Source organism: Plodia interpunctella, chromosome 14 (assembly GCF_027563975.2).
Source record: "Plodia interpunctella isolate USDA-ARS_2022_Savannah chromosome 14, ilPloInte3.2, whole genome shotgun sequence".
NCBI lineage: Eukaryota > Metazoa > Arthropoda > Insecta > Lepidoptera > Pyralidae > Plodia > Plodia interpunctella.
In genome coordinates, this window is record NC_071307.1 from 1,458,442 (window position 1) to 1,485,677 (window position 27,236).

A 27,236-nucleotide genomic window follows, 5' to 3' on the forward strand; every position below is an offset into this window, starting at 1 on the left:
TTAATTTATAAGTATTATTATATAATGTGATTAATTATAATTAGTAATATTTTTGAGTACAATTGTATAATTAAGTTAGTATGAAATATATTTTATGACATGTATAGAGTGATAATTTTATTATTTGAAAGATTCCTCGTAAACATCTGAACTGAAGTGAAAACAACTTCATTTTCCCATCTGACCGTAACAAACAAACCTATAAACTTCTTTGGACAGTGGCCGAGATAACATCTCAGATACACAAATATAGAAACGTATCCTAAACAGAATGTCGGAGTGTCGTCATTGACTGTCGACACCACACATTAGCTTCCAAATTAAAAAAGAAACAGAAGCTCCGCTGCATATTCTCTCTATCTCTGTTCGGCGCTGTGATGACGCAACGAAGCCCTGCGTCAGTGTAAAAAATTATAATACAATTTTGAAGATTCAGTTGCTATTTTACAATCGACCGCCTGACTGACGTCCACCCTTCTTGGGGATGCTGATGTTGCCTGCAATTTCTTCTAGCAGGGTGTCTCTCCTGTGTAGTAAAAAGTATAGTTTTAGCGTGAAAACTTGTCAAATCTTGGTTTCAGATCTCGGGATTTCTCATGTGATTAGCAAACAAGGAAAATTATTCAATTTTTAGTTCAAACATTTTTTTTTTTCAGTTTAAAGGGGAAAGATCGCGTTTTTCTGACGTGGAAATACGCGATTGCGCGTTACTAATTTAGCATATTCATAGTCTCATTAGGAGAATTTCGAAAATATTATTATAATAAATAATTATTTATTCGATCGAGCAAATAAATTTTACTAAACTAATTACAGCGAAAAAATTACATAATTTTCCAACAGTACAGTGATACTGAATTGGCATTTTCTTTCACAACATAGGTGACCACAACAACCTCGGTGGCGCAGTGGGTTAGGTTCTTACCACTGAACCGAGAGGTCCCGGGTTCGATCCCCGGTCGGGTCATGATGGAAAATGATATTTTTCTAATTGGCCCGGGTCTTGGATGTTTATCTATATATCCCATAACACAAGTCTCGAACATAGTTTGGGGCCTAGCTCAATCTGTGTGATTTGTGCTGACATATTTAATTATTTAATACTTAATTAATTTAATTTAAGGTACTTACTGACAGTATAACTAATAATGTCAATTTCTACATGGGGCTACCATGAAATATAAAACACGTAACAGTTATTGCGTCCATATTTTCTCTCTTTTTTTACACGATGCATACATGACATGGGAAATAAAGACAGCATGAAGGTAGACGTTAAACGTGTTTGTATGTTTCGTGGTAGGCCTTCTGTTCTTTTATTATTTTGCTACTGCGAGCCCCTGACCTTCTCAGCATTGTATGCTAATACCCAGGCCAAGGTCCTGCATTATGCAGTAAGGCGCTGGCGCATTGCCCGATTTGTTATGCCCATTATGGGGACAGGGAAGATGATCCTTCTAGGGGGAGACTTGAACAATGGGCTGATTGTCAAAAATACAACCGTGTAGTGATTAAAAAGTTAAGCCATAAAAACTTTATAGAATTCAAATATCGAGAGACACACATAAGCGCGTTCTAAATCTAAACATCGCCATCTAGTGATATAAATATTCACTTTAAATATTAGCGATTAAATGAGACTCATAAAAAAATATTTTGGGTAATTGCATTTATGTATATACAGAACTTAACAGTGTAAATATAAAACTTACGAATACCTGGCGTTTCTAATAATATAAGTGCCTTCGAATAGTTATCAAAATAAAAAAATGTCCTCTACTTTATTGCACCTCACCTTCATCAATGATCTATAAGTATTATGTAACATTTTATTTTTACATCATTTTGTTTAACACATTATTGTTTTTGTTTCAGGTAATTTACAGTTTTGAGCATTGGCGATGACAAATACACCAAAACACAAGAAAATGTACAGACATGTAAATATGTTACTACTGACGTACACTTGTAACGCCACGCGATATGACTAAAGAGGTCATAATGCGTGGCGTTACCCACGTTGGGCGCCATTGTTAGGTGGTAGGGTAATCTCAGGTAGGGTTGGAGTTGAAATAGGCAAAGGCAGACAGTTGTATAATAATATAATTAATAAGTAAAATACAGACCTGTGAACAATAAAAAAATAAATAACCGAAACATATTAAAACACTTACCCTTCAAGGGTCTATAAATAATTAAAGATATTTTATTATATATATATATATATATATATATATATATTTACACCGTACTGTGGTACGTTCCGATATCGTTATGGTAATGAATGAGTCAAAATGTGATTTCAAAATATCAAGTGGAACAATAATTTAAAATTTTGAATTTAGAATGAAAGAAATAAAAATCATGCCAGCGCGCGCGCGATATGACTAAAGAGGTCATAATGCGTGGCGTAACGCCACGCATTATGACCTCTTTAGTCATAACACTACTTTAAAATGTTATAGTTCGATATTTTGAGGTTAATAACAACTTGTGATTGTGACAACGAATATTTGATTAACTTTTTAAAATTAAAATGACTAATTAATAAGCACTTACATTGAGAAGCAATCAACATCTGAGCGTTCGTGTGAATTCTCACTTTATAATACTTATGTCGATTTGAATAAGGTTGTCTCTTGTCCCAACTTTAGAATTATTTTGATTTTCTATTTGTGAAAAAAAAAACTAAAATATATTCGTATTATAAATTTTGAAAAGAGAAAAGTTTATTCTTTTAAATTCAATTTCTATTTGAAGCTAATAAAATATTATGTTATAAATTTGAGAGGAAGTTTATTTGTTTGTTACCTCTTCATGCTCAATCTACTCAACCAATCTTCTTGAAATTTTGCATACATGCAGTTTGAGGTATGGAGAAGGACATAGAGTACCTTTCATCCCGAAGAAATAACTGCCTCTGTGGGAATATTACGCAGGCGAAGCCGCGGGCAAATGCTAGTTATTATATACTTAGGTATGTATGAGCAATATTTTGCTTATTTTCGAAAGTATTGTATGTTTAGAAGATGTTCAACATTTGATGGAGACTTTTTCTAAATTCTGGCATTTAAAATTTTTGACAGCCCTGCACCAATACAAACTCACATGTCAATTAAAAAGTTAACAGCCATTGAAACATCAATTAGATCGGCCACGTCGGAATGTCCAGATCCAGAACCCTTAATAATCCCATTACACATAATAACTTTATTAGAATCGGTGAGGTTACGGCATATAGGGAACAGGTTACATTTTTCTCATGTTCATCCCTGATAAATAGGATTTATGAATGAACAACCCTGATTGGGTTATCATTATACCATGTACCTAACGATTGATGAAATTGTCATATAAATGTAAATAAAATGTACCATACAAATTACGCAATGTTCACGCATTCGCGTCGGGAGAACAAGAGGGAACTGCTCGTCTCGTTTCTCATATATTTTTATGTAAGTTAATTGTGTTTCACATTGATATGTATATATTAAAGTTTTAAAAGTTTATGAATATATAAATATTGCGGTTTACCACTTGTGATGTATAAAAATAACTACTTGCAAGATCTCGTTCACACCAATTTTCAGTGGAAGTTTACATAGTAATGTATGTCATATATTTTTTTGAGTTTTTTTTATTCATTCTCTTAATTAGAAGTTACAGGGGGGACGGGGGGGACGGGACACATTTTACTACTTTGGAAGTGTCTCGCGCAAACTATTCAGTTTAAAATCTTAATATCCTTTTTGAAAACTTATCCATAGATATCCCACACGTGTGGGTTTGATAAATTTTTTTTTTGTATCGGAAAAAAGTGGCTGTGACATACGGACGGACGGACAAACAGACAACGGAACCCTAAAAAGCGCTGAGACCATATCTTATCTGGTGAATAAAAGTGGGTCTGTAATTAATCTATCAGATAGGTGGCGCATGCGGCCCACCGCACCCCGCAGCTAGGCGCCACGGCGATAATTCACTGGCGATATTACGCTTGTGTGCGCACGCCCTAACGTATGTGCGGTTGAATTCCGGTTACATGAAGAATTTTCGCCCCAAGTGTAAACTATTATAATTATAAAATATATTGTTTAAATATTATAATGTTAGTTAAGAATTCTTTTTTTTTTTAATATTTGGGTTAATTTGTTCATTTTTTTTTTTCAAAAATGTCCTCGCGTACTATATTTCTGAAGATTTCCTGAAAATGCCAGTTCTGCTTAATTGACTGTACTATATCCCTAGCGTATGTGCGGTTGAATTCCGGTTACATGAAGAATTTTCGCCCCAAGTGTAAAATATTATAATTATAAAATATATTGTTTAAATATTTTTTTTTTTTTGAAAAAATTTGGGTTAATTTGATCATTTTTTTTTTTCAAAAATGTCCTCGCTTACAATATTTTTGAAGATTTCCTGAAAATGCCAGTTCTGCTTAATTGACTGTACTATATCCCTATCTGAAGCATGTCTTGTTAAATATATCACCATGGATATAGTAAACACTTCCGGAATACCTACTAATTCCATGAATTAATTCAGTAAAGTCATTTTAACTGTCAGATATGAATTATGTATTCTATAAAATTTATGGAGCATTTTCTCGGTTAACGTCATCATACAACTTTTAGTGGCAAAAAGAACAAACCGCTTAAATAATAAACGCGTGAACAAATAATGATAATGTTGAAATATATCACAATACACAACGAGGTTAGCCCGCGGGTTCGCGGCCACAAAATATAGAGCGAACAGAAAGATACACTATGTAGATATTTATTATGACGACCTCGGTGGCGCAGTGGTACAGTGCTTGCCTCTGTTCCGAGAGGTCCCGGGTTCGATCCCCGGTCGGGTCATGATGGAAAATGATCTTTTTCTGATTGGCCCGGGTCTTGGATGTTTATCTATATATGTATATATTATAGAATATAGTATCTTTGAGTTAGTATCCCATAACACAAGTCTTTTGGGGTTAGCTCAATCTGTGTAATTTGTCCTGATATATTTATTTATTTATTTTTCTTTCATGCTAGTTTATAGAAAAATATAGAATGTTCCAGCAGCAGCTCTTCTTTCAGATTGTAAAAGTCAAACAAGGAAAAGAGCTTATAAACTTGAGATTTTTCCATACTCGATGGTCTAGGTGGCTTCTTGGTGGAAATGGCATTATAATTATAGTGACATCCTGTCACATATAATCTCGTTCTACAACTTTTTTTATTTTCATTTCTTGTCTGTGACTGTCCCGCCATTTCCGCCAATAATCCCACCATGCAGTTAAACGTAGCTAAACGATTTTCGGAACTCTTGACTCTGTCTACACCGTAGGGTCCAAAACGTGGTACTGTATTTCCTTCTTTTTTGTTAAACGGTTACCTACATGGAATAAGTTCACCGTAGCCAAACCTTTTTTTTTTTATTTATTACGTTAATGCTTTATTACGTTATCTAGAATTTGTAAGTTGTGTAATTGAAATTATAATTACCGAGTGTCAGAATGCGACAGACAGTGTGCAAATAGAGTGAGATGGCGGAAGACTACGACCGCTCTGCCAAGAGTGAAACGACAGAGAAGGAGTAATTGAAATTACTGATTTATCTTATTATCCGACGTGCGGTTGCACTTCTGCACCTTGGTTGTTTTATGTCGATGTGACTGCGAACACAAGTCTGCGGTGTCGCCGTAAAATATTTTGAATACACAAAGTTAGCCTGTAAATCTTATTGTCTGTGAAGTTTAGGTCCCTTACATATTTGTAACTTGAGTTTGCTAAGCATTGCACGAAGAGGTAAAGTTAAAAATGCACAACTCAAAAATAATCATAAAAAACCGTAACTTAAAAGTAATCCGATTTAAAAAATCATGGAATAAGATATTTTTTAAAATATTTTGTCAACAATCCAAACAACATTTTAATCGCTAGTCTGATATTAGTTATTACAAGTTCGCGACATGCCTCTATTTCGATAAATGATATTTCCTGTCACAGTTTTATCTATAACCATAATATGTATGTTTTCGTATCTTAACAGAACTTAACGATCGCATAACAAGCTATTAAATGCTGCTCAAGCGCAACTTAGCATCAGATAAAAACTGATTCCCTCTCGATTGAGATTTCGTTGCCAAAACATCCAGACAAGTCTTAAGTTTCTGAGTTAAAACAACGATCCACAGCTGCGTACGATATCGCTTTAAAGATAAATATATATTTACAAAACCTTTGAATTACTTATACATAAGAATACTCGTATCTATACATACCTAGGTATGATTCAATGTATTAGAATTATAAAAGTGCTGCAATGTTTAATCGGTATGCAAATACAGAGTCAGATATTCGCTGCTAAAATCTATATAAAAAAACTCTTTTGTTTTATATTTTGTACCATATGTTAGACATTTTTTTATGACACTATCCGATTCATCGACTACTGGTTACTGGTGTCCACTTCAACTGAAGAGAAACACACTACTCAACAACTAGTGAGCAGATATATTCATTGCCATGCAGACATATTCAGATATATTCATTGTCAAGACAAGATAAATTGATTTAATCAAGGTAGGCCACCTTCAACTTTTACAGAACGGTTCCAATGCAAATTAGACACCTAAAATGAATAGCATTCATACTAAAAATGAAGTCGATGGTACGAATTTGCGATTCAGTTCAGTTTAGGTAGTAAAGTGGAACGCGTTAAGAGGTGATGGTAAGCCCCGTCTCGCTAGACGGTAGTGGTAGTAAGTTTCTCAGAGGCTTTCAGTAATTTGAAATAAATTATTGACACCAGTGTTCTCTACATAATACACTCAAAAAGAAAAATATAAAAAAAAACAGGATTAGGTGTATCTAATCCTGTTTTTTTTAATCTGAAAATCTCTGTGGTGCCCAGAAGTTGACTGAAATGTATTTCAGTCAACTTCTGGGCACCACAACTGTCTTTTTCTGTTTACTCGTATACTTCTTAGTCACTCTTGGCCTGCCAATGGAATCTTGTGTGCTGCCCGTCCGTGGTCTAAAGTTGCTGCTTTCATAATGTCCGTCTACTACTATCTGTTGCTTGCATTCCTGATGTACACTATAGAATAATGGGTTATAATTTTTTTGTGGCTTACCAACGGTTCGGAGATTTGCCTTGAGATCGTTTGCCCTGTAGTCGCTCACTTAGTTCACAACTATCACATTATTGCGTACGTAGCGTAGCATATCTATGGAATTATGCCCTTAATATACAAAGTTTCGGATTTATTGATGTTGTTTATGCTATGAGCACTTGGGAGTTGGAGTTTTAGGGGTTTTTCCAATTCCCGCCATGACTTACGATTACTGCTAATGTCTACGTTTGATATGTGTTAGTACTAGAACTTAATCCTTCTTTTAAGAGTTCCGCACAAGTATAAAAGAAAACGGGAGTGCCTTTGAAGTTTATTTTTCCTTTATCTGTCTATCCGTCTGGTTTACATATAAAGTGGATTACCAGATCAATCTTCTCAGTATATAAGGATAAGCGATTTGAATTGTTTCCGTGAAATCGTTGTTTTTATACGAAGAAAAAAATATTTTTGTTTTTGTTGAACATTATTTTGTTGAATTCAAATTCAAATCATTTATTCGGAAATTAGACCTTCACAGGCACTTTTTCTCGTCAATATTTCTAGTTATTTCTCACAAGCTACACGCTACTGGCATTTCGGAACGACCACTGCTGAGAAGAAATGCCGAAAGAAACTCATTTGAACAGTGTTGGTCCCTGTTGATAAGTCAAGACAAGATAAATTGATTTAATCAATTGCTAAATCGAATGTATACTCTCTCTCTTTCTCTCTCACCTGAGCGTTTTCACAGTTACTTTCTTAGCTGTAAAGCGTCGGGTCTAAGAAGTCTATACTGTTTCTAAGAAGTATACGTCAGGCCAGCACTTCTTTGGTTTGCCTACTTCCAAACATAAAACTCAACAAGTTTATTTGTTAGACAAATTAAAAAAAAACCCGACTTTCAATATTCATTTCCCTACAACTTTTGAACGGCTGAACCAATTTTGATCAAACATATCTAAAAAACACCGCATAGAAATAATCTATCAAATAAAAAAAAACCGCATCCAAATCGGTTCACCCGTTGATGAGCTACGCTGCCACGTACACAGACAGACACACTTAGCGGTCAATCTTACAACATTTTTTTTGCGTCGGGGGTTAATAAAATCGATACAGAAATTAGTTCAAATTTCCTTTTCATAACTTCAATAAGAAGTTTTATCCCTTTTCAGCTGAAATTGCCCGTACGGGCGTAATTGCGATTTTCCTCGGAAAAACTAAAGCTTATTAAGTAATCGCCGAAAGATTTTTTTCTGCAGAAACCTTTTGGGTCTGTAATTATCCCTTTGGGGCGATTTGGGACAAGGGTGAGTCGGTATTAGACAGAATGAGACGGCTTTATTAAAGATCGGTTAAGTAATTACCCATACCCATTGTTTACCGAGCGAGCGCAGCAAGCCAGGTCTACTAATGAACTTGAAGCAAAAATACATTTTTTGTATTTATGTATGCTTGTTTGTTTCTTTGTAACGCGATAACTTTCGGACCGTTAGTCTGATTTTGATGAAATTGAAAAGGTAGGTATGTAGGAGGATCTGTCAATAGAATTTTTAATTTTGAACAACAAAATCGGTTTAATCATTCTTGATATATTTACAATTTTGTAAAAACTCGTCAAAAATTTATCGTGTGCGCGACTTCTAAGTTCGCGGCGAACAACTACTTACTTGTATTGGATTCTTGTGGACCCCTGGCTCTGACGCTCAGCGGCTGCGTAAGAAACCAATAAAACGCTCAGATGATAAAGACTTGTATTGGATTCTTGGTGAATCTTTACTGTATACGCACTCGTATCTAACGTATCCTTTATATTGAACGATACACCACACGGTGTTAGAAAGGCGTTCAAGCTAATGTATCAAATTCAAATTCAAAATTCTTTATTCAATTTAGGATGATATACATCACTTATTGACGTCAAAAAAATTACTTAAACTAAGTCTACTGCCGGCTTCCAAAGCGCAAGTGAAGAAGAAGCGGCGCAACAAACTTCACCGCAGCCTTTTCTCCAAGGACGACATTTAACAAATATAGGTCTTATATATATATATATATATATATTAAAAATTAGGAGGACGAATTTACATCATTATTAAAAATGTCAAAATTTGAATGAATAAATAAATAAAATAAAATATGTATTTCCAATAAAATTATTGAAAATTTTCACACAAAATATATATATATAAATAAAAAGTTAAATGTACAAAACGTACGTAATAATGTCATAAATATGTATGACTCAATAAACCGAGTCGAGAAAAGTGTCAAGGCTAAGAAATCGAATGGGGAGGATATTCTATATCCTAACTAAAATTATAAATGCGAAAGTATGTTTGTTTGCTTGTTACCTCTTCACGCTCAATCTACTTAACCAGTCTTCTTGAAATTTTCCATAGGTAGTTTAAAGTTTAAAAAAAAAACGTATCGTAGAATCTGTTGCGTAAAAGGACCTAGATGTCCCTCCCTATGACAGACAGCTGAGAGAGCTTTTGTTTTATACTATGTAGTGATAATGATTATGGATTATCATACATTGACCGGTCCCCTAAACTAACTTAAATTTTGTACGCACCATTGTCCAAAGAATAAATTCAAATCTACAAACTCAGCGCATTATAAATACAGTCCAGTCACAACCTATATTCAGGCCTCTGCGCCAACAGTCGTGTTTGCCTCAGAACCCCATAAGTACCCACAAGTGGAGGTTGTGAAATGACATGTTGTGCCTCGTTACAGAAGGCATCAAGCGTGAACCGATAACCGTTGTACGTCGTTATAGTTGATTGATAAGGTGGAATGTGATAAATATGTCAAAAGAAACGTGGCTCTGACAGCAATTACTTGTAGGCCATGTGTCGTAATTGGAAATGTGTATTGGTGAAGGTAACCGCTTACCAACGTTAATAAATATGTAAGGACAAATCACACAGACTGAGCTAGCCCCAAAGTAAGTTCGAGACTTGTGTTATGGGATACTAACTCAACGATACTATATTTTATAACAAATACATATATAGATAAGCATCCAAGACCCAGGCCAATCAGAAAAAGATCATTTTCCATCATGACCCGACCGAGGATCGAACCCGGGACCTCTCGGTTCAGAGACAAGCACTTTACCAATGCGCCACCGAGGTCGCCCCGGACGACATCCACGGGAGGACTAAGGAGTCTTTAGCTAGGGCGGGAACGACACGCGACACTTTGTTATAAGTATGAAAATAATATGCGGTAACTTGCGTACGTGTGCTAAGTAAAACATCTAAAGGATTATACTCCTATTAAATTAAAAGAGAATTAGTATGCATGAGATACAGCGGAGTTCGTGACGCGCCAAACTTGGACGGTTTATAAGGTGAGTGCAGCCGAATTTCTTCGCTTTGAGATCTATGGTTTTAGTAAATATAAGTAAGTACTTATCTAAGAAATCATCTATTTTTACTTTAATGTTTGTAGTTTTAATGTAAAGATCTCATTTGAATATTAATTGCATTCTTAGAAAAAATAATGATAAAATATTGTTGTAATTATTCTTAAAAAATATAGAAATTTTAATTATATTATAGCCTCAAAAAGTATGTATAATAAAAATCTTCATATTTCAATATTCAAACAAAAAAGATTTATGGCAGCCATTTTGTAAAGGTATTCCCAAAATGGCGGGTTTTCATAAAACACAATAAAACCCGAGCGCCCATGTCAATTTACCTAAATCTCTCGCTGACACTGCACTAGGTATCTTGACGATACACACGGGCCAATACTCATTTAATTCGAAATCGATTTTTTTTTTTTTTTTTGTAATCGATATATTTCGATTTATTCAGTTAAAGATTTTAAAATCGAAGGTTTTGGTTTTTTCATTAGGACTAAATTTAATTGATTTGAAATTTGATAATAATATTCTATTAATAAAAATATTTTATTGTCCACCTGTGGTTCTATGTATATCATCTCTAATAGTGGTATATTCTTGTATGTGATGTATGATTGAAATTTAATTCATTAAAGCATGACAAATAAATCTATTATTATGAAATCTGAATGAATTCGTCGATTTGTACAATACAACTGGAATGTCATTATATTTTCGCTGTTTGTCTAATATAAAATGTATTTGTGAAACAGTGAAAGCGCCTGTATCATTATGTAGTAAACATAAATTAATAAAAACCCAATAGAATAAGTTATAAAGTATAAAATTTGAGGTCTGAAAAGAATTTGTAACAAAGAACAATAACTCGCCGATGTAGCTACATGTTGTTTTTCTTGTATCAATTATAATATTTTAATAATAATTTACGAGTATGTACGTATTTATTTTTCGTAAATTATTTTCAAACAAAAAATTTAACAGTCACGTGTGTTCTTTTTTCAGATCGTGTGTATCCGAATTTAGGAAAAACCTTCGCGACAAGCAAGAGGGTCGAACGAATCTATTTGGTTCGCTCGTTATACACACACATGACGAGTTGGTATTACAAGTATTTCGACGACTAAATAAATATTTCTAACCGATATTTTTCAAAAATGTGGAAATGTGTTCGTTTTTCCTTTTTCCAAGTCAAAATTTTCCGGGATGAAATGTCTGTAAGATTCAGAGGTATTTTTGATTAATTATTTTTGTGTTATAAAAATGTACAAATTTGGCCCTTCTTCAATTTTAATTTAATTTTTTAAATTATCCTACAGGAACCTGACCATTTACCAGGGTGAAATGTATCTAAGATGTTAGCCCGGTATATAAGGTACCAATTTCAAGCAAATCGGTCCAATAGATTTCGAGTGATGCGCATTCAGACAGACAGACAGACAAAAATTTCCAAAACTACATTTTCGTCATCAGTAACTAAGTATATTCCATGAAGAATTAAAAAAAATCCAATGTACAAATTTGACCTTTCTTCAATTTTATTATAATATATATGTATTGATCATAACAATAACAATGTGGCATAAAGAAGAGCCTTTTTTTTTAAACATTCAAGCGCGCTCCCAATACAAAAGTCACAAATGAATCTTTTAAAAATCCTTTCCTAGTTCTGTGTCTATATGGTTTAAATTGTTTTTCATAAACCAAGACCGGCTTTAAATATTTCGTATCAGTTCTTTATAACGACAAATCCACATTCCAATAACGCCCTTTCAATATCAGTACATCAATTTGCAATGAAGTATGTTTGGAACGCGAGGAGATCCGCACTTCGCGCCGGGAGCGAATGGGACGAGTCCCGTGGGTTTCGTGTTTCTCTTTATAGCTTTCACTTTAGTTTCCAGACTTATTGATAAGTTCGAGCGGATTCTCTATTCAGAACAAAGGCCCGATTCTCACACAATCGAAGTTCGCTTCATCAATTTTTCTGAAAATTTGCACTGTTTTTGCTTTTACAAATAAATCACACGTCGTTTGCCCTTTTTGCCAGGAGCAGGCGGTAGCGGCATAGACAAACATTGGTTATATACGTAATTATAATCCATACGAAAACTCATGTATTATTAAAAGATAATTTATATTTTAACACACTAGATCCCTGTATGTACAGTCAACAGCACATCAAGTTACCCTGCATGAACCTCTATGGCGCGGTTATAGCGGCGAGTTTGCAATGAATCTGGGTAGGTTGATGTGCTGTTGACTGTACATACTAGGAGTTACAATGAAACAAGCAAGTGACGGTATCATTTACAGGGACAATGCGCGAGAAACTGGATAAAATATTATTCAAACAAACAAACCGAAAGAAAAAAATGCTGCCTGAAAGAAAGCCAGTAAATAAAGGTGTTCACGCAATATTTTATCAGTACCATAAATGTGCCTATTCGCTTGTACCTCGCAGATGGGCTCCCTGCTCGATTTAACCCCGCTGACACCCCTATTTTTATATTTTTCTTATCCCAGCCCAATTTGCGACGACAATATCAACCCAGCGGATTCTTTGTGCGAATTTCATCAGGTTCCGGTGAAATTCTATTGATTTGGGATTACTTTTTTATTGTGTCGATAAACGAGAGTTTTCGCGGGTAAATGCTTAGCTTGGTGGAGTTGGGACAACAGTGTAAGTGACCGCTGTTTATACTTTGCGTGGAAATTGAAACAATTTCTACAAATAAAAATTATATCTCGAATATATACTATCGAATACAGTAATTTACTTACATAACATTTATGAACTGGATATTTGTAATCTCTCTCATACGAACGTTTTTCCGGTTTCTTCCGGAGCCGTTGGTTGCCAGGGCCACGAGTCCGTTATCCTACTTATCCGTCTCCACTTCGCACGGTCGCCGGGCATCCCTAGTTGTCAGAACATTGGCACCTGGACGACATCAGGACATTGGATTTGTCAGCTCTGCCAGGGCCCTTTGTGATGACTCAAAGAAATGATTAGTTTACATCACAGGTGTAGACATAATTATATAGAAGACAAGGAGAAGCTGTAAATTAATGTCATGTCATGATGCCTTCAGGAGACTTCAATAGAATCTTAACCAGCGTTACTATTAACGCTGGTTAAGAACAGACTTTCACATTTATAAAATTAGTATGGAAGTATGGATTGATTAAAACTAAATTTAAATTGTTATTAAGACTTATGTCGCTTGCCAATCGTCTTTAAAATTACATAAATTTCTTTACAAAAATGTAATTTTTATACCGAGTTTCTTATATTGGGAGCCAATTCTAACTACATCAGGTTATGCTTATCATAAAGATTCTATTGAAGTCTGGGCCCTTTGTAGAAAGGGTGCTGACACAGCATGTTGCAAAATGTTACGCATCATGTTACAATATGTTATATAACACTTGCTGTCTTTGACACTCTTTTGTCAAGAATGTGTTAAGAAAAGGGACAACAATATTCTGTAACATTTCGTAACATGCTGTGTGATAGCACTTTAACACACTCGATATGAAAGAAGAAAATTCAGATTTGTTAGGCTTGATCGTATTTTTATTTTCAAAAGTTGAAATATACTAAAATATTGAATTATTATTTTTATTACTAAAGATGTGTGAACTTTACAATATAAATGTAACTTAACTTGAAATGATTCAATTAAAACAAAGTTTCTTTGAAATTTGGAATTAAAATTGTATAAAAATACAAAAGATTATTTCTTACTAAACATACGGAGTGGCAGCTATTTTCCCTTTTGACCTGACTGGGGGTCGAATAAAACGCAATTAACGATAAAAACATGAACTTTTTTTTTATATTCATTATATGTATACTTCGACATAACCAACACGAAATAAAATCTCGCTATCGATAAAATAAATAGCAAATCAAATAGTGACGAGACAATCGGCAATGACCCATTTCGTCACGATATCAAATCATTGTTTGGTCACGATCACGAATCTCTAAACAAATAGGTACTTACCGTCCATTATCCAGTTCGTATGATGACGATGACCTTGGATTTTTAAATCCATATTATATATCCTAACACGTTTTGGGAGTTTATTTAATTGATCGTTTAGTTCCTATACTAAAGTTATGTGGTCTTTTATATGTTGTTTTAAAATTATTTTGACATACGATTGAAAGCATAGGTACACTTTTATATAGTAAAAACTTATCATAAGTCGTGAGTAATTTAAAAGAGACTATTTTTGTAATATACACACATGGGTTTAAGTTATAGGTTACACCTTGAATTTCAACAAATTAGGTTAAATTACCGATGGAACTGTATGTGTACATCATTGGTTGCCGAAAAAATGTAAATTCAATTTAACCATCGGCACACAAAGCCGGGTACAATCACAAAGGTTCTAAACAAATTAGATTCCAAATTCAAACAACTGATTAGATCCGAACACAGCCGAGTCACGTCGCGCCAATTAGAAAACGGTTCCGAATTAATTTGAAAATGGAACACTCGATTTTGATGTAGTGGAATCTGTCATGTGCCCTTTGTTAATGCTGACAAAGGATTTTGAAACTAAAGTTATCGACAGTAAAGTTGAGATTCAATTGTGTGAATTTCCACCAAAGCTCATGAGATAATAGGTGAAATACGGAATGTCATTCACACGGTCTACGACAAAGTAAAATTGGATTTTATGCGCAATATTTTAAAGTCCATTTTGCTTCGCTGTAAAGTAGTGGTAATTAGTAAATGTATTCTACTTGAGTCTAAGAAGATTCGTTCCCTGTAATTATGAAATGTCGTTTAGTGCTTCCCCTTTATGTTATTCCACTTAATTTTGCTCGCCGTCTCGCTTAGTGTATAACTTGAGACTTTTAATAGTACGTTCCTTTAAGTAGTCTGCTGGCATTGAATGCTTCAGAACAATGCTTTAATATATTACGTTTTACGTATTTTATGTGCTTACATCACTTAGTAAAAATGAATTGAAGCCTATTTAAATCAAAATCAAATCATTTATTCAGAAATTAGGGCTTCACAAGCATTTTCTCACGACATATTCTAAATTAAATTATATACTAAAGCTACAAACTACTAGCATTTCGGAACGACCGCTGCTGAGAAGAAATGCCGAAAGAAACTAATTCAAACCTTGTTGATACGATCATGCTAGAAAGGCTTACCATTTTTAAAATATAAATTTATGTTTACAATATTTACATTATATTTACATTTGTTTAATGAATATAATTTTAATTAAGTAAGCAATTTCGCAAATATTTGGTGGCAATATGAATCTTCATATACAAACAATACGAGGTATTTTTATACAAAACAAATTGAAATATAAATACAAACGGTAATAAAAACTCTGTATGTATAATCCCGCTTCTTCGGTCCGGATTTTTATCAGATATCGGAAAACGGATCCGATTATACGGACAATTCGTGGACCATAAATGACTATCGGCAAACAGTTTGCCGAACTTGACAGTTTGCACGTACATTGCTATTTTTCCCTTGTGGTAACACAACGCTCTCATGCAAACTACTCAATGAACATTCATTCGCGTCGGCATCTCTCTGTGTTTGACGATAGTGTGTAGAAGCCGTTACGGGAGCGAAGCCGCAGTACACAGATAAACAAAATAAAAATAAAGGTATCAATAAGTATCTACTTACCTTATTATTTCTCGGATCAAGTGTTTCCCTATACAGACATTTTTGTAAATAAAATGGCGTCTCAACAAAGCGAAGCCGAAAAACAATTTCGTTGAGAGCGGCCATTTTGTGCCGAAGCAGCTCATTAGCGCGGTGTCGGGTGTTCAGAAATGTTACCTGTTTTCTCTGAAACCTTATTCTTAAGTACATTGTATAAACCCCGAGCGATTCCGATCAAAAAATTTCTATTTTAGCGACAGAAAAACGACAAACCGATTCCCCGTCACATTGAGACTTCACACCAGTTTTAAGTAAGGAATATAAATTTCTTGCCATTCACACACACACACAGGCAAAAGTAGGAAAATCTTAATTTATTTATTTTTTAACTTTTTGAACTTCCTCACAAAGTTTCGCATTTATAATATTATACACAAACACTTTTAGACTACACTATCGTGTAATATTACAAAAATTAGTACATGAGCGCTACTTATTTCAAAAGAAATTTCTACCAGTAAGAGGATGCATCATTCATTACAGGCGTGTTCATAAAATAATAACAAAAAAAAACTAAAATTAACTTCAGAAGTAAAATACACATACAAACAAATATGTAACTACCAAAAAACTGTTTTACTTCAAACCTGAAGACAACTTTAAAAGATATAACTACTTAACACACACTAACATAAAACTATTACTGTTTTCCCAGATTGCGTGCACATCCAACTATACAAAGACCTGAAAGAGAGACAGAAGAACGGGCAGACGAAGGCGTCGCTCTCGCTCCAACAGTTCCTAGGATTCGAGTCCGGATTCACGCTCGACAAGGAGTCTAACACCTTGGCCATTCTGTGCGAGGACGTGGTGCCAGTGCTCGCCTTTGACACCAGGGAGATACTCATACAATGGAAGGTTAAGGTAAGAAGATTCTTCATATAATGGTCATCACTCTCTCACGCTTTAGTTTTATGGTTCTTCTCATGTCGTATTCCTTATGGTTGAGGGTGGACATCACGTTTAATGAAAAACTCTACGATTTTCTTGGTAATTTTAATGGGATAGATTGCAATTGCCTTGTCCATTGAACACACTAGCTGATAATTATCAATAAGAGAGCTTTCCTCTCGATATTGTTCTTCCGTGGTGATCTATCTTACACAAGTCAATTGAGTCGCATTAATATACAAACTCATCTGGCACGAATAAGATTGGGACATTTCGGTTCACAGGCAAACATCACAGGCAGGAATCACTCTACCACCATAAAATATATAAAAGAAGATAATAATAAATTGGAGCCTTGACAGCTCAAATGACGTATTCAAAGTATATACATTTTTTAAGCCGTCCGTGGGCATCTCTATCTCATCAGATCAGAGCGTTCGCCCAATTTTATCCTTTTCTTCTCCGCTTCACACGATCTTCGGCATCCTTAGTTGTCATACAGCACACATCCTCCTCGACGGCGCATTATACCCAGAACGAGGAGCAGATGAAAGAGAGACAAAGGATATATCTGTCCCCGTTTTCCTCCAGGTCCAACACAACCTCGGCAGCAGCAAAGAGTTCGCTGCGGTCATCATCTCGTCGCCGTCGTCAGTGAACGTACGGGCAGGTCCCGTGCGTCTACATGCATGTGGGCCTCGGCTAGCGTTGTGTGCGTCACGACCCCCTGAAGTTTTGGCATTGTGGGATGTTAAACTGCTCAGGTAAGACTTAGGTCCATAGTCTAAAACCATAGATAAAAGAAATATATCTATAAACCCAAGAGCTGGAATAACTGTTACGGTATTTCAATCTGTATAGATGAAAACAAATTTCACATTGTCACTTGTCACCACCACTTGCATTCAGTTACCATGGTCCATCCATACATATATCTTATTATTAAATGAATGATACAATTATATGTATGACTCGCTACTGCCTGCAGTTCCGACCGCAGCAGCCTGTTTGACCTCAGGTCTATATCTACCACAAATTTTGTCGAATCGGCCCACCACCGATTTAGCCGTGAAAACCTGACAGATTTTCGCATTTATAATATTAGTAGGGATATATTAGATGACTATGAATTACTTTAAGTACATCAAAAGTATATCCACACATAAAAAATGTGTTTGTTTATACGTTAAAACAAAATTGAATCCCGAATAAACCTTACCCTTAAAATAGAGCAACTATTTACTAAATTCCCACCCCATTTCTATTCTCTGGCACATCAATCAACCCTCACGCTCCGGGCGCAGATAGAGAACTTTCAGAGGTATCTGCTGAAAGCTTGCGAGCTTTCGAGATATCTTCAATGACTTACGGAGAGAACGCGGATTCTTGTGTGCTTTTAAATGCCTTTGTTTTCAGAGTTCTTTATTATTTTGTATTGTAATAGCGACCGCCCATATGACAAGAGTCTTTTTCTTTAAAAACCAAAATCTATTTGTACCTTTAAAATATTCAAATGAAAAACATGCATAGAAATCAGTTGCGTATTTTAAAATATCTATAACTAAACCTGGAAGCTTTCAATAATACAATATTAACTTTGTATTTATAATTGTGGTAGAAACACGCACAGCATTTTGTAATATCACTATTTTTCTACCTTCTGGGGGCTTACCATCGTCTCTTATCGCGGTCCACTGTACAACCTAAACTGAACTGCGTCGCAAATTCTTACCATCGACTTAATTTTTTGTATGAATTCGATTCATTTTAGGTGTCTAAATTGAATTGAGTTTCATTGGAATCGTTCTGTAAAAGTAGGCCCGCTGAAAATCATAAAAAGAAATACATCAAAATTTAGAAAAATTCAATTTTTGGAGTATAGTTCTTTCAGTGTTGTATTTTGTTAAGTGACCATAATTTTCCAAATTAAAGTTAATACTATGATACATTGTATTTTTATCTACTAACGGCAAACCAAGTGCCTTTTCAATACACATGCCTTAACTTAAAAGGAATAGCTTCTTTTGAGCTGTAATGGCTTCCGTAACTTTACAGCTCAGCAAAAACTAATTAGAAATTGCGCTACAATCTTCTTTTGTAAACGGGACTTCTGAATGAGAAAAACAAAAAAAAAAAGGTATCTATCTTAACCAAATTGTTTAATTACACGAAAAAAAAGAATTTGTATTCTGTTTTTTTTTTGCATCAAAATTAATTAAAATCGTGATTTGTTTCCTATAATTGCTCCATAAATAACATTTTTTTAAACTTTAGCATTTTTCGAAATTTATAACTCGCCTAAGACCGGTGAAGCGTGTAAATTTAATTTAATATGGAATTATTTTCAATCCATTCAGCCCGGTGTGGTGTGTGAGACGATAAAATTTAACCGTAAAATATTCATAAATAGCGTAAGAGAAGAACAAGATATTTTGAAAATCTTGCAAATCATTTAATTTGCTGTCATCTAAATACATATCCTGTTACAGTATTTAGTAAGAAAAAATACATACTTATTCTTAAATGTAAGTAGTTTTAAACTTTCGCGTTTTATTATAATTAATTATTATATTTATATATCTAAACCTTCCTCTGGAATCACTATATCTATTAAAAAATCCGCATCAAAATCCGTTGCTTAGTTTTAAAGATGTAAACATACATAGGGACAGATAAATGGAATGATATTAAACGCGCCAATTATACGCATCTCGGATTCTTTGATATATTAGTCTTTTTTCAAGTCAAGTCCCAGTTTTCCCTAACTCGCCGCAATGTGGCCAATCACACAAACTTTGCGAGTTGCAGTCACAAACTCGACGTAATCTTTTAGGGTTCAACTTCCTTTCAACGCTAAGAAACCGTATGGAATTCGCGTAATTCAATTAAAACTTATGAAAAATTATGAAAATATGGAAAATACCAATTTTCCTAGACATGAGACCTAGCCAGATCGATTTGTTGCTTCCGTAAGCTCCCATACTTACGGAACCTAATTTTAATGAAACCGTTAGTCATTTTGGAAAAAGCGAGTAGAATTATAATTCACATTTTGATCATTTAATAGTATGGGAATCTATTGCTGCTGATCAGATACTTTTGCTAATCATTATAATAAATATAGCTATTAGACTAATATGTATACTGCCTTACATCCGCCTACGAAACCGAGTATATAGTTATGTGAGAAAATTACATGTATTTTTTTATTTCGATACTATTTTCGCACAAAGATTTTTCTTTCTACGAAATTAATTTATACCAAGTGATACAAAATATAAAATTTAGTAGTAAATTTAGTGTATAGGTTAATCCATATCGATTTAGTGTGCTCTATATACTCTTATATAAATGTTTTTGTGCGGAACCCTCCTAAAATATCTTAACAAACACTTGATCAGGGTGTAGGCGAGTTTCTCTGAAAAATTGCCCTTATATTTCATCCAATGCGCCCATCCGTAAGATTCACAGTTGGACCCAGTTGTAGATCGCGATACTTAACTTTGACATTAAAAATGCACAATTTCCGCATTTAAATATTTAGTTGCCTTCATCTGTTTTAGTCCTTTCATTTCTATTTATTATTTACAAAAAAAAAACTTTCGCCAAGTGTTTTCACTTAAACGATTTTGCCGACCGATTTTGTTGAAAAATTAGTATAATAATTACACTTGAGCAGCTTCAGTTAGTAAGAGTTAGACGGGTCGCTTCACTAGTTAATATTATACATTATTATTCTTTATCTAATAGATACAGTCAACAGCACATCAACCTATCCAAATTCATTGCAAACTCGCCGCTATTACTGCGACATAGACATAGAGGTTCATGCAGGGTAACTTGACGTGCTGTTGACTGTACCTACTAGGGTATTTTGTACGAATAGATACCTAATAACATTTTTTATACTATCAAATAAGTTTCAAAGCCGACCAATTTCTCACGAGACTTTTGTCATTCTAATAAGCTATTAGAAAAGTCATTAAAACTCTAATTTGGCTCACCTTTTAGCCGAGGAGATCCGTCGAAATATTCCAAATTTATCTCACCGTTTTCCGCTCACCTTATTTTTTAACGACTTAAGAACTTTAAGGACCTTTATAGAAGATTTGGGAATTTATTGTTGTAATTTGTGAAGTTTGAAGATAAAATAATTGGTTGTGAAATGCTCGTGCAGCCGAGAAAATGGCGCTCACAATCGACTAAGTTTATGTTCGTATTATTTATGAAGCGTTGGGTTATAAAATATTTTATTTTATTTCTAGAAATTTGTTATTTTTTTTATAAAAAAATCAACTTCTAACTAACCGTTATAGAAGGTTAAGATGTATAGATAGACAGATAAAGGCGTTTAGGAGTTATAGTGTAATGTACAAACTCACATACAAAAACACAGTCTTACAGCAGCCCCAAACATTCCATAATTGTGTAGCCGTGAAATAAAATACGTATCTTTACACTCCGGCCAACTGAAGCGATCTACTAAAACAGATCAACTATTTTTCATTCTCAACGGAATAACTTTTCGCCACACAGCAATTCCCGTACAAAATTGTCACGATGTTGTATAGAAACAATGGGGGAAGATTAATAACAGCTAGATGGCCGGTAAACACAATGACATGATTTGCGACCCTATCCCACTTCTGTCTGTCTCCGCACCAGAAGTGGGATCGTCTGGCTAAAACGGGACTGTTTCAAAAACTACTTACATCCTTGTAGTAGGATCTAAATGACTGTGATTTAAAAAAATCTGGTAAACTTTAGAGATTAATTGGAAATATTGTGGTGAAGTTGCGCCGCTTCTTCTTCATCTGTGTTTCTAAAGTCAGCGGGAAACTTAGTGTAAAGTAAATTTTTCACGTCAATAAGTGGTGTCTTTATTCAATAAAGAATTTTGAAATTGATTTTGAGTTCAGAGTGTGAAACTGAGACGACCAATGGCAAAACCTGTCAGTTAACAAACAAATAGTTGCTGTGATGTCACCGACGAAAATAAAAAGAAATGTGAGCTGAAATTAGTCGACTGTAAAAAGTCCAAATTCGGCCCATTTCTACTTCGTACACTTGCAGACAATTTGTCACAGAACATACGAGGTTAAGAGAGAATGTGGCAGGTGTTCACTGAACACTGAGTCGACACGCTAAGAAAGAGAAAATTGATTATTATCAAAGTAGAAACGATGTCACCAGGGTGCACGGACAGGGTGTCCTTGCAACTGAGTCAATAATTTCAGTTACAAAATCGTCATCAATTTCGAAAAAGAATGGCAGCAAACATTCAAATGTTTTTTCAATACTTTTCGCTGCTTAAACACTCAACGTCTAATTTATTTTTACTAAATTTACTGCCCCATAATATAAATAAAGCTCCAAGTCAATAAAATATTCGAGCTTTCGTATTATTAACGTGCATTAGAAAGTTCCTTTGTTCTTCCTCACCGATATTTACGATTACCAATAGACTTCACACCACATTCTGTAAGCAATATATTACGACTGTAATTACTTGGACCCCTGCCGTGATACATCTCACTGCATTTAAAATACTTTCTAATTTGATAGTGTAATCATCAATATAAGAATGTAGGATTTTATTTTAGTATAGTACAATAACGGAACTGTATGTTTCTCAAAAATATTTTTTATTTATTTATTCTATTTAATTTTGATATTTTCATCCTATGGGGAAATCCTGTGAGCATGTGTGAATGTTTTTTAAACCCAACAAGGAGATGGGTTTGTACCGGACGGTTAATTAAACTGAGATAATACTAGTTGTAACCCTATATTTATGACCAGAAGGCCTACAACAAACTAACACGCAGCACGTTAGTAATCTCCACAGGCTGTATCTTTTCCCATATCGTGTACGCATCGTGTAAGAAAAGACAGCACGAACGCCAGTAGATTTTGCTAAACAGTCCGTTGCGTGGTTGAGTTGCATGCATCCTCACACGCTCACACACATTCAAACTTTCGAATTGGTACGATAGATCTTTTAGTTATGTCGATATTATCCCAATCAACTTCAGATCATAGCTGAAACATACGCGCGATATATTTTAATGGTCCTAGTGTGTGCTACATTCGATTTTTTTAAGTCAAACTCGTAATGTGAATATGTAATTCGTAAGGTACTTGGTTAAAACTTTTACAGATTTTTTATTCTATCGAATAGTTGAAGAATATCTTGATATTCATCAATATTAACTATGTTAAGTACCTTATTAAAAGCTATTTTAATTCGACCCAAATCTAGACTGAACTCTCTTGGACAAATAACACAGGACACACCTGGACGGATTTAATTTTCGTTTTATTATTGTTTGCCAATTTTATTTTATTTTTTGATTGATTGTATTCTGTATTTGTTCAATAATTATATTTTAAAAGTATATATAATGCACAAATAAGATTATTAGTTCTGGAAAATTTCGTGTATTTCATACCATTCAATTTCAAACTATTGCCTAAGTTCCTTACCCTTGTTAACGAAGGGAAAATATGAAAGGTAAGGTCGATGAGGCGTCAGGGCAAATTAGTTGCAATAACGGCCGTCAGTGCTGATGGATGACTCAAAATCGCTGGTTCATGTTTTATAGCTATATATATTTAGACCTGTCCGCACGAACGATTTTCCACGCTCGACGTTAGCGGTTTTAAAACGCTTTCGATATGCAACGTCTCCACTACTTTACTTCCTATGCACATATTGTGCATTAATTAAAATGTGATGAAACATTTCCTTTTCTAAAACCGCTTATATTTAGTATATGAACAAAACACATAGAAACAAAAAATATATTTAAAATTTATATGACGGATACACATTATAGTATTGTGTCATTCCAACAATAAATAAAAAGTATTAGGAAAACTTGCCTATCAAATTTAAACCACTGTTAGCTCATAGCTTAGCTTTATAGCTTAGCTACCAGTACAGTCTTGCCTGTATGTTGTTAGCGGGTAAGGCCGTGGCTCCATCAAAGCGGAGCGGATAGCGTTCTATTATTTCCCATTGGCAAGCTCATTAGCGCACTGTTTGTTTAGTTAAGGCGTATCGCTTCAGGCTGTACACTGTTTGATTACAGCACAAGGCATAAGCTGAGAGCCGGTAAATAACTCTACGTTATGACGTAAAGTGATTTTATCGGCTTCATTATGATGAAGGCTAGTAAAATTGTTTTTTTTGTAGAATATTATTTATTTTACGTGGATTTTGTGTTCTTTCTTCTTGTCTGGTGTTGGTTTTATTCAAAGCGCCTAAAGGCATCCTTAACCTTTTGTTAATTCACTTCAATTCAGTTGTTTTAGGCAATGTTATCGTTTCCAGGCGTTTGGTTCACGTTCTAGCGTAGGATCACTCCATCAGCACACATAATCAGCTCGATAGGCAATAAATTCCCAAAGAAATAGCAAAAGAGGCTAGATGTCAGGCTGCCTTAAAAACAAAGCCGAATATAAGCTTTTATTTTTTACGCGAAACCTTCACCGTCGCGGATAAAACCAGTAACACGCGAGGCTGAGATCTATTCCATCCTAGCGTGTTGCCAGTTACACGTATCGCTGTCAGCTTACAACTTGCGCTGAGACAAGAGCGTGTAATCCACAGGGAATTGCACTGGGCACGCGTCTAATGAAATTAGTGATAGATATAGGTAACATTGGTATTTCTATTGTGCCCGTTGTAATCCTGGTTCGGATAATAAAATGTTCGCTACGTGTTTCGTTTGTTTTTGAAGGGATACATTCCAAAGTGGACAAATAAATTATTGTCTCACAACTAGTTACTAAACTGCAAAACTAATTCTCGTATTGTAACTGATGATGTTTGGTTACGAAAGTGGATAAAGGGTTCTTGAAAGGAGGAATGATTACTTCGTTCGACGACCAAAGAAAAATTATTACTTCGTTATGCATTTTTCCATTCGTCTGACAAGATCGTCTTTACATAGTAGCAAATGGACTTTATATGGTTTAGCTGTGAAAAAAAAATCTGTTGTGTAATAATCTCATCGGCCATTTATGTCGCATATTTACAAATTTCACAATGGAATCAAAACAAATATCCAAAGGTATATAGTGTACTTCCCGTTGACCTAGAATAATGAAGTTTGACAAGAGGCAATCTCTCACAACGCAGAGTCCTAACTGACAAACAGAAGCCGGCGAGACCGGCGCAATGTGTTAATATAATGATATTATAAGGAAACTCATGAGTTTCCTGCTTAAATCTCTTTTGTCCCAGCGTTTTCTCGATTGCTTCCATTGAGCGCCCGAACCCAAGGACCGCTAAAGTTACTACTTGAGTCGATCCATTAAATACAATCGCAGTCTCAAAACTCAATATTAGTTATGTAAATTGGTCCAGCTGCGCCTGCCCAGTCAATAACTAAACGCTGACGCTGCCAATAGGCAATAACTTAACGTCTTCAGTACGAGCCGGTTGATCTTCTGCTTCAGCTTTCATTACTTCAGCTTTGGGTATAGCTGATAGTCTTTGAGAACCGTTATTTTAAGTTAACGCTGTGTCTTAGAACAGCGCAACGGTTCTCAAAGGCACTTTTTGAGAACCGCTGCTCTGAGCATATGTTGGGGCTCCGAGAAAATATATATTTACTACATCTGGCTTCGCTCGGTCAAAACAATAAATGAATTATTCGCTGTATATAATTGGTGAATTGAAAAATAAATGGTGAACCGCTGCATTGAAGTGTTATTTCAATTTCAAGTTTATTAGAGTAGGTTTTCTCCACAGAGTTCTATACTATCGGCATTCTTGTGCAGTTAATATTATATGTCTATAATTTTATTTTAAGTAGGTATCTACATTTTTCGTAATATTTTTTTTATTTTCATTAAGCTTTAATTATTAAACCTGTGTATGTTCCATGTTTCAGAAAATTCTATGTTTAAAACGAAAAAAAATAATCAAATTGTTCTCAAAGGGTTTTGCGTTTATGAGTTTATGATAAACGTACGAGGTTTAGCCCGCGGATTTTTCGATATATCCTTCTTTTACTTCCAATGAATATGAAAAAATAAAAAAACCACAACTCTAAATACAATTTTCCTAAAGAAAAAAAAAAAGATTTCTTCACGCAAAATAAATTTCGTTATGCCCAACAAGCGATAATCATAAACCATAATTAATGACTTCCAAACGACCATAAACCACGCAGTGTCGGGCGCAGCAGCTAGTCTCATTAATTTCCTACGTATTTGGCGAGTGTCATGTTGTTTTCTTATGATTTATCGACATGTATACTAGTTATATGATAAAGGCTACAAGAGTTTCTTCAGAATCATTGGTTTAATTGAAATCGAGAGAGAGATTTATTTATTGACTAACCAGTATTTGTCCGCGAATTCACCCGCATTTTGTGCATCAGCTCATATTTTATTATTGTCAATATGTCGGGTTCTAAGCAACGTGTCGCGATGAAACCTATACGACATTTTAAGTTAGATCATCCGATATAAAACTGTGACAATCACACCCAATTCCAACCAGTGGTTTTTACGTTTTCCGCGAACAAACATAGCACACCTACAATTTAATTATATGTAAAGATATCATTTTTATGGTTCTATAACTCAAAAGATTTACCTCCCTATGGGACAACCTTGCCATTTCTTTCAACTCATCCATGACACTTCCTGGCTTTCCTTTGAGGATAGATGGACACTGCTCCACCGTCAATGGCGTTCTTAAATACCTGATGGTGACCTCAAAAGATAAAAATCACCATTATAGGATGAGTTTGTCGCCCGTGTGCCTGTCTGTCCATATGTCAAGACCTTTTGATAAGTGCTTACAATACAGATAAAGTAAAAAATCGAAAATACTAATATATAGTAAATCTTTAAAAAAATATGAATGGAACCCTCGTTGCGCAAGCCGATTCTTGGAATCTAGAGTCAAATCTTTATCTAAAACAAAGAACAATCTTCATCGCCATGCTAAAAAACAAGTGCGAAAGTGATAACTGTGTGCTCTCTCTTTTTTCCTGTTAATTAACCCCGAGTGTCTTTATTAAACATTCGCCATTTTGAAAACGATCATACCGCTTGCGACCTCAGTGTAGTCCCTGGTAACATTTTCGTTAAATAAACACTACTTGAAAAAAAT

At 34.7% G+C, this 27,236-nt stretch overlaps 1 protein-coding gene across 2 annotated transcripts in view; it reads left to right on the forward strand.

The window, feature by feature from the left end:
- LOC128675130 (uncharacterized) overlaps nt 1–27,236 on the forward strand; it is a 137,062-nt gene that overhangs the window by 94,371 nt on the left and 15,455 nt on the right. For both annotated transcript variants that reach the window (XM_053754291.2, XM_053754293.2), the window contains 2 exons: nt 16,866–17,074; nt 17,693–17,865. In XM_053754291.2, the coding sequence (XP_053610266.1) occupies nt 16,866–17,074; nt 17,693–17,865 (382 nt within the window). The remainder of the gene's footprint in view (nt 1–16,865; nt 17,075–17,692; nt 17,866–27,236) is intronic.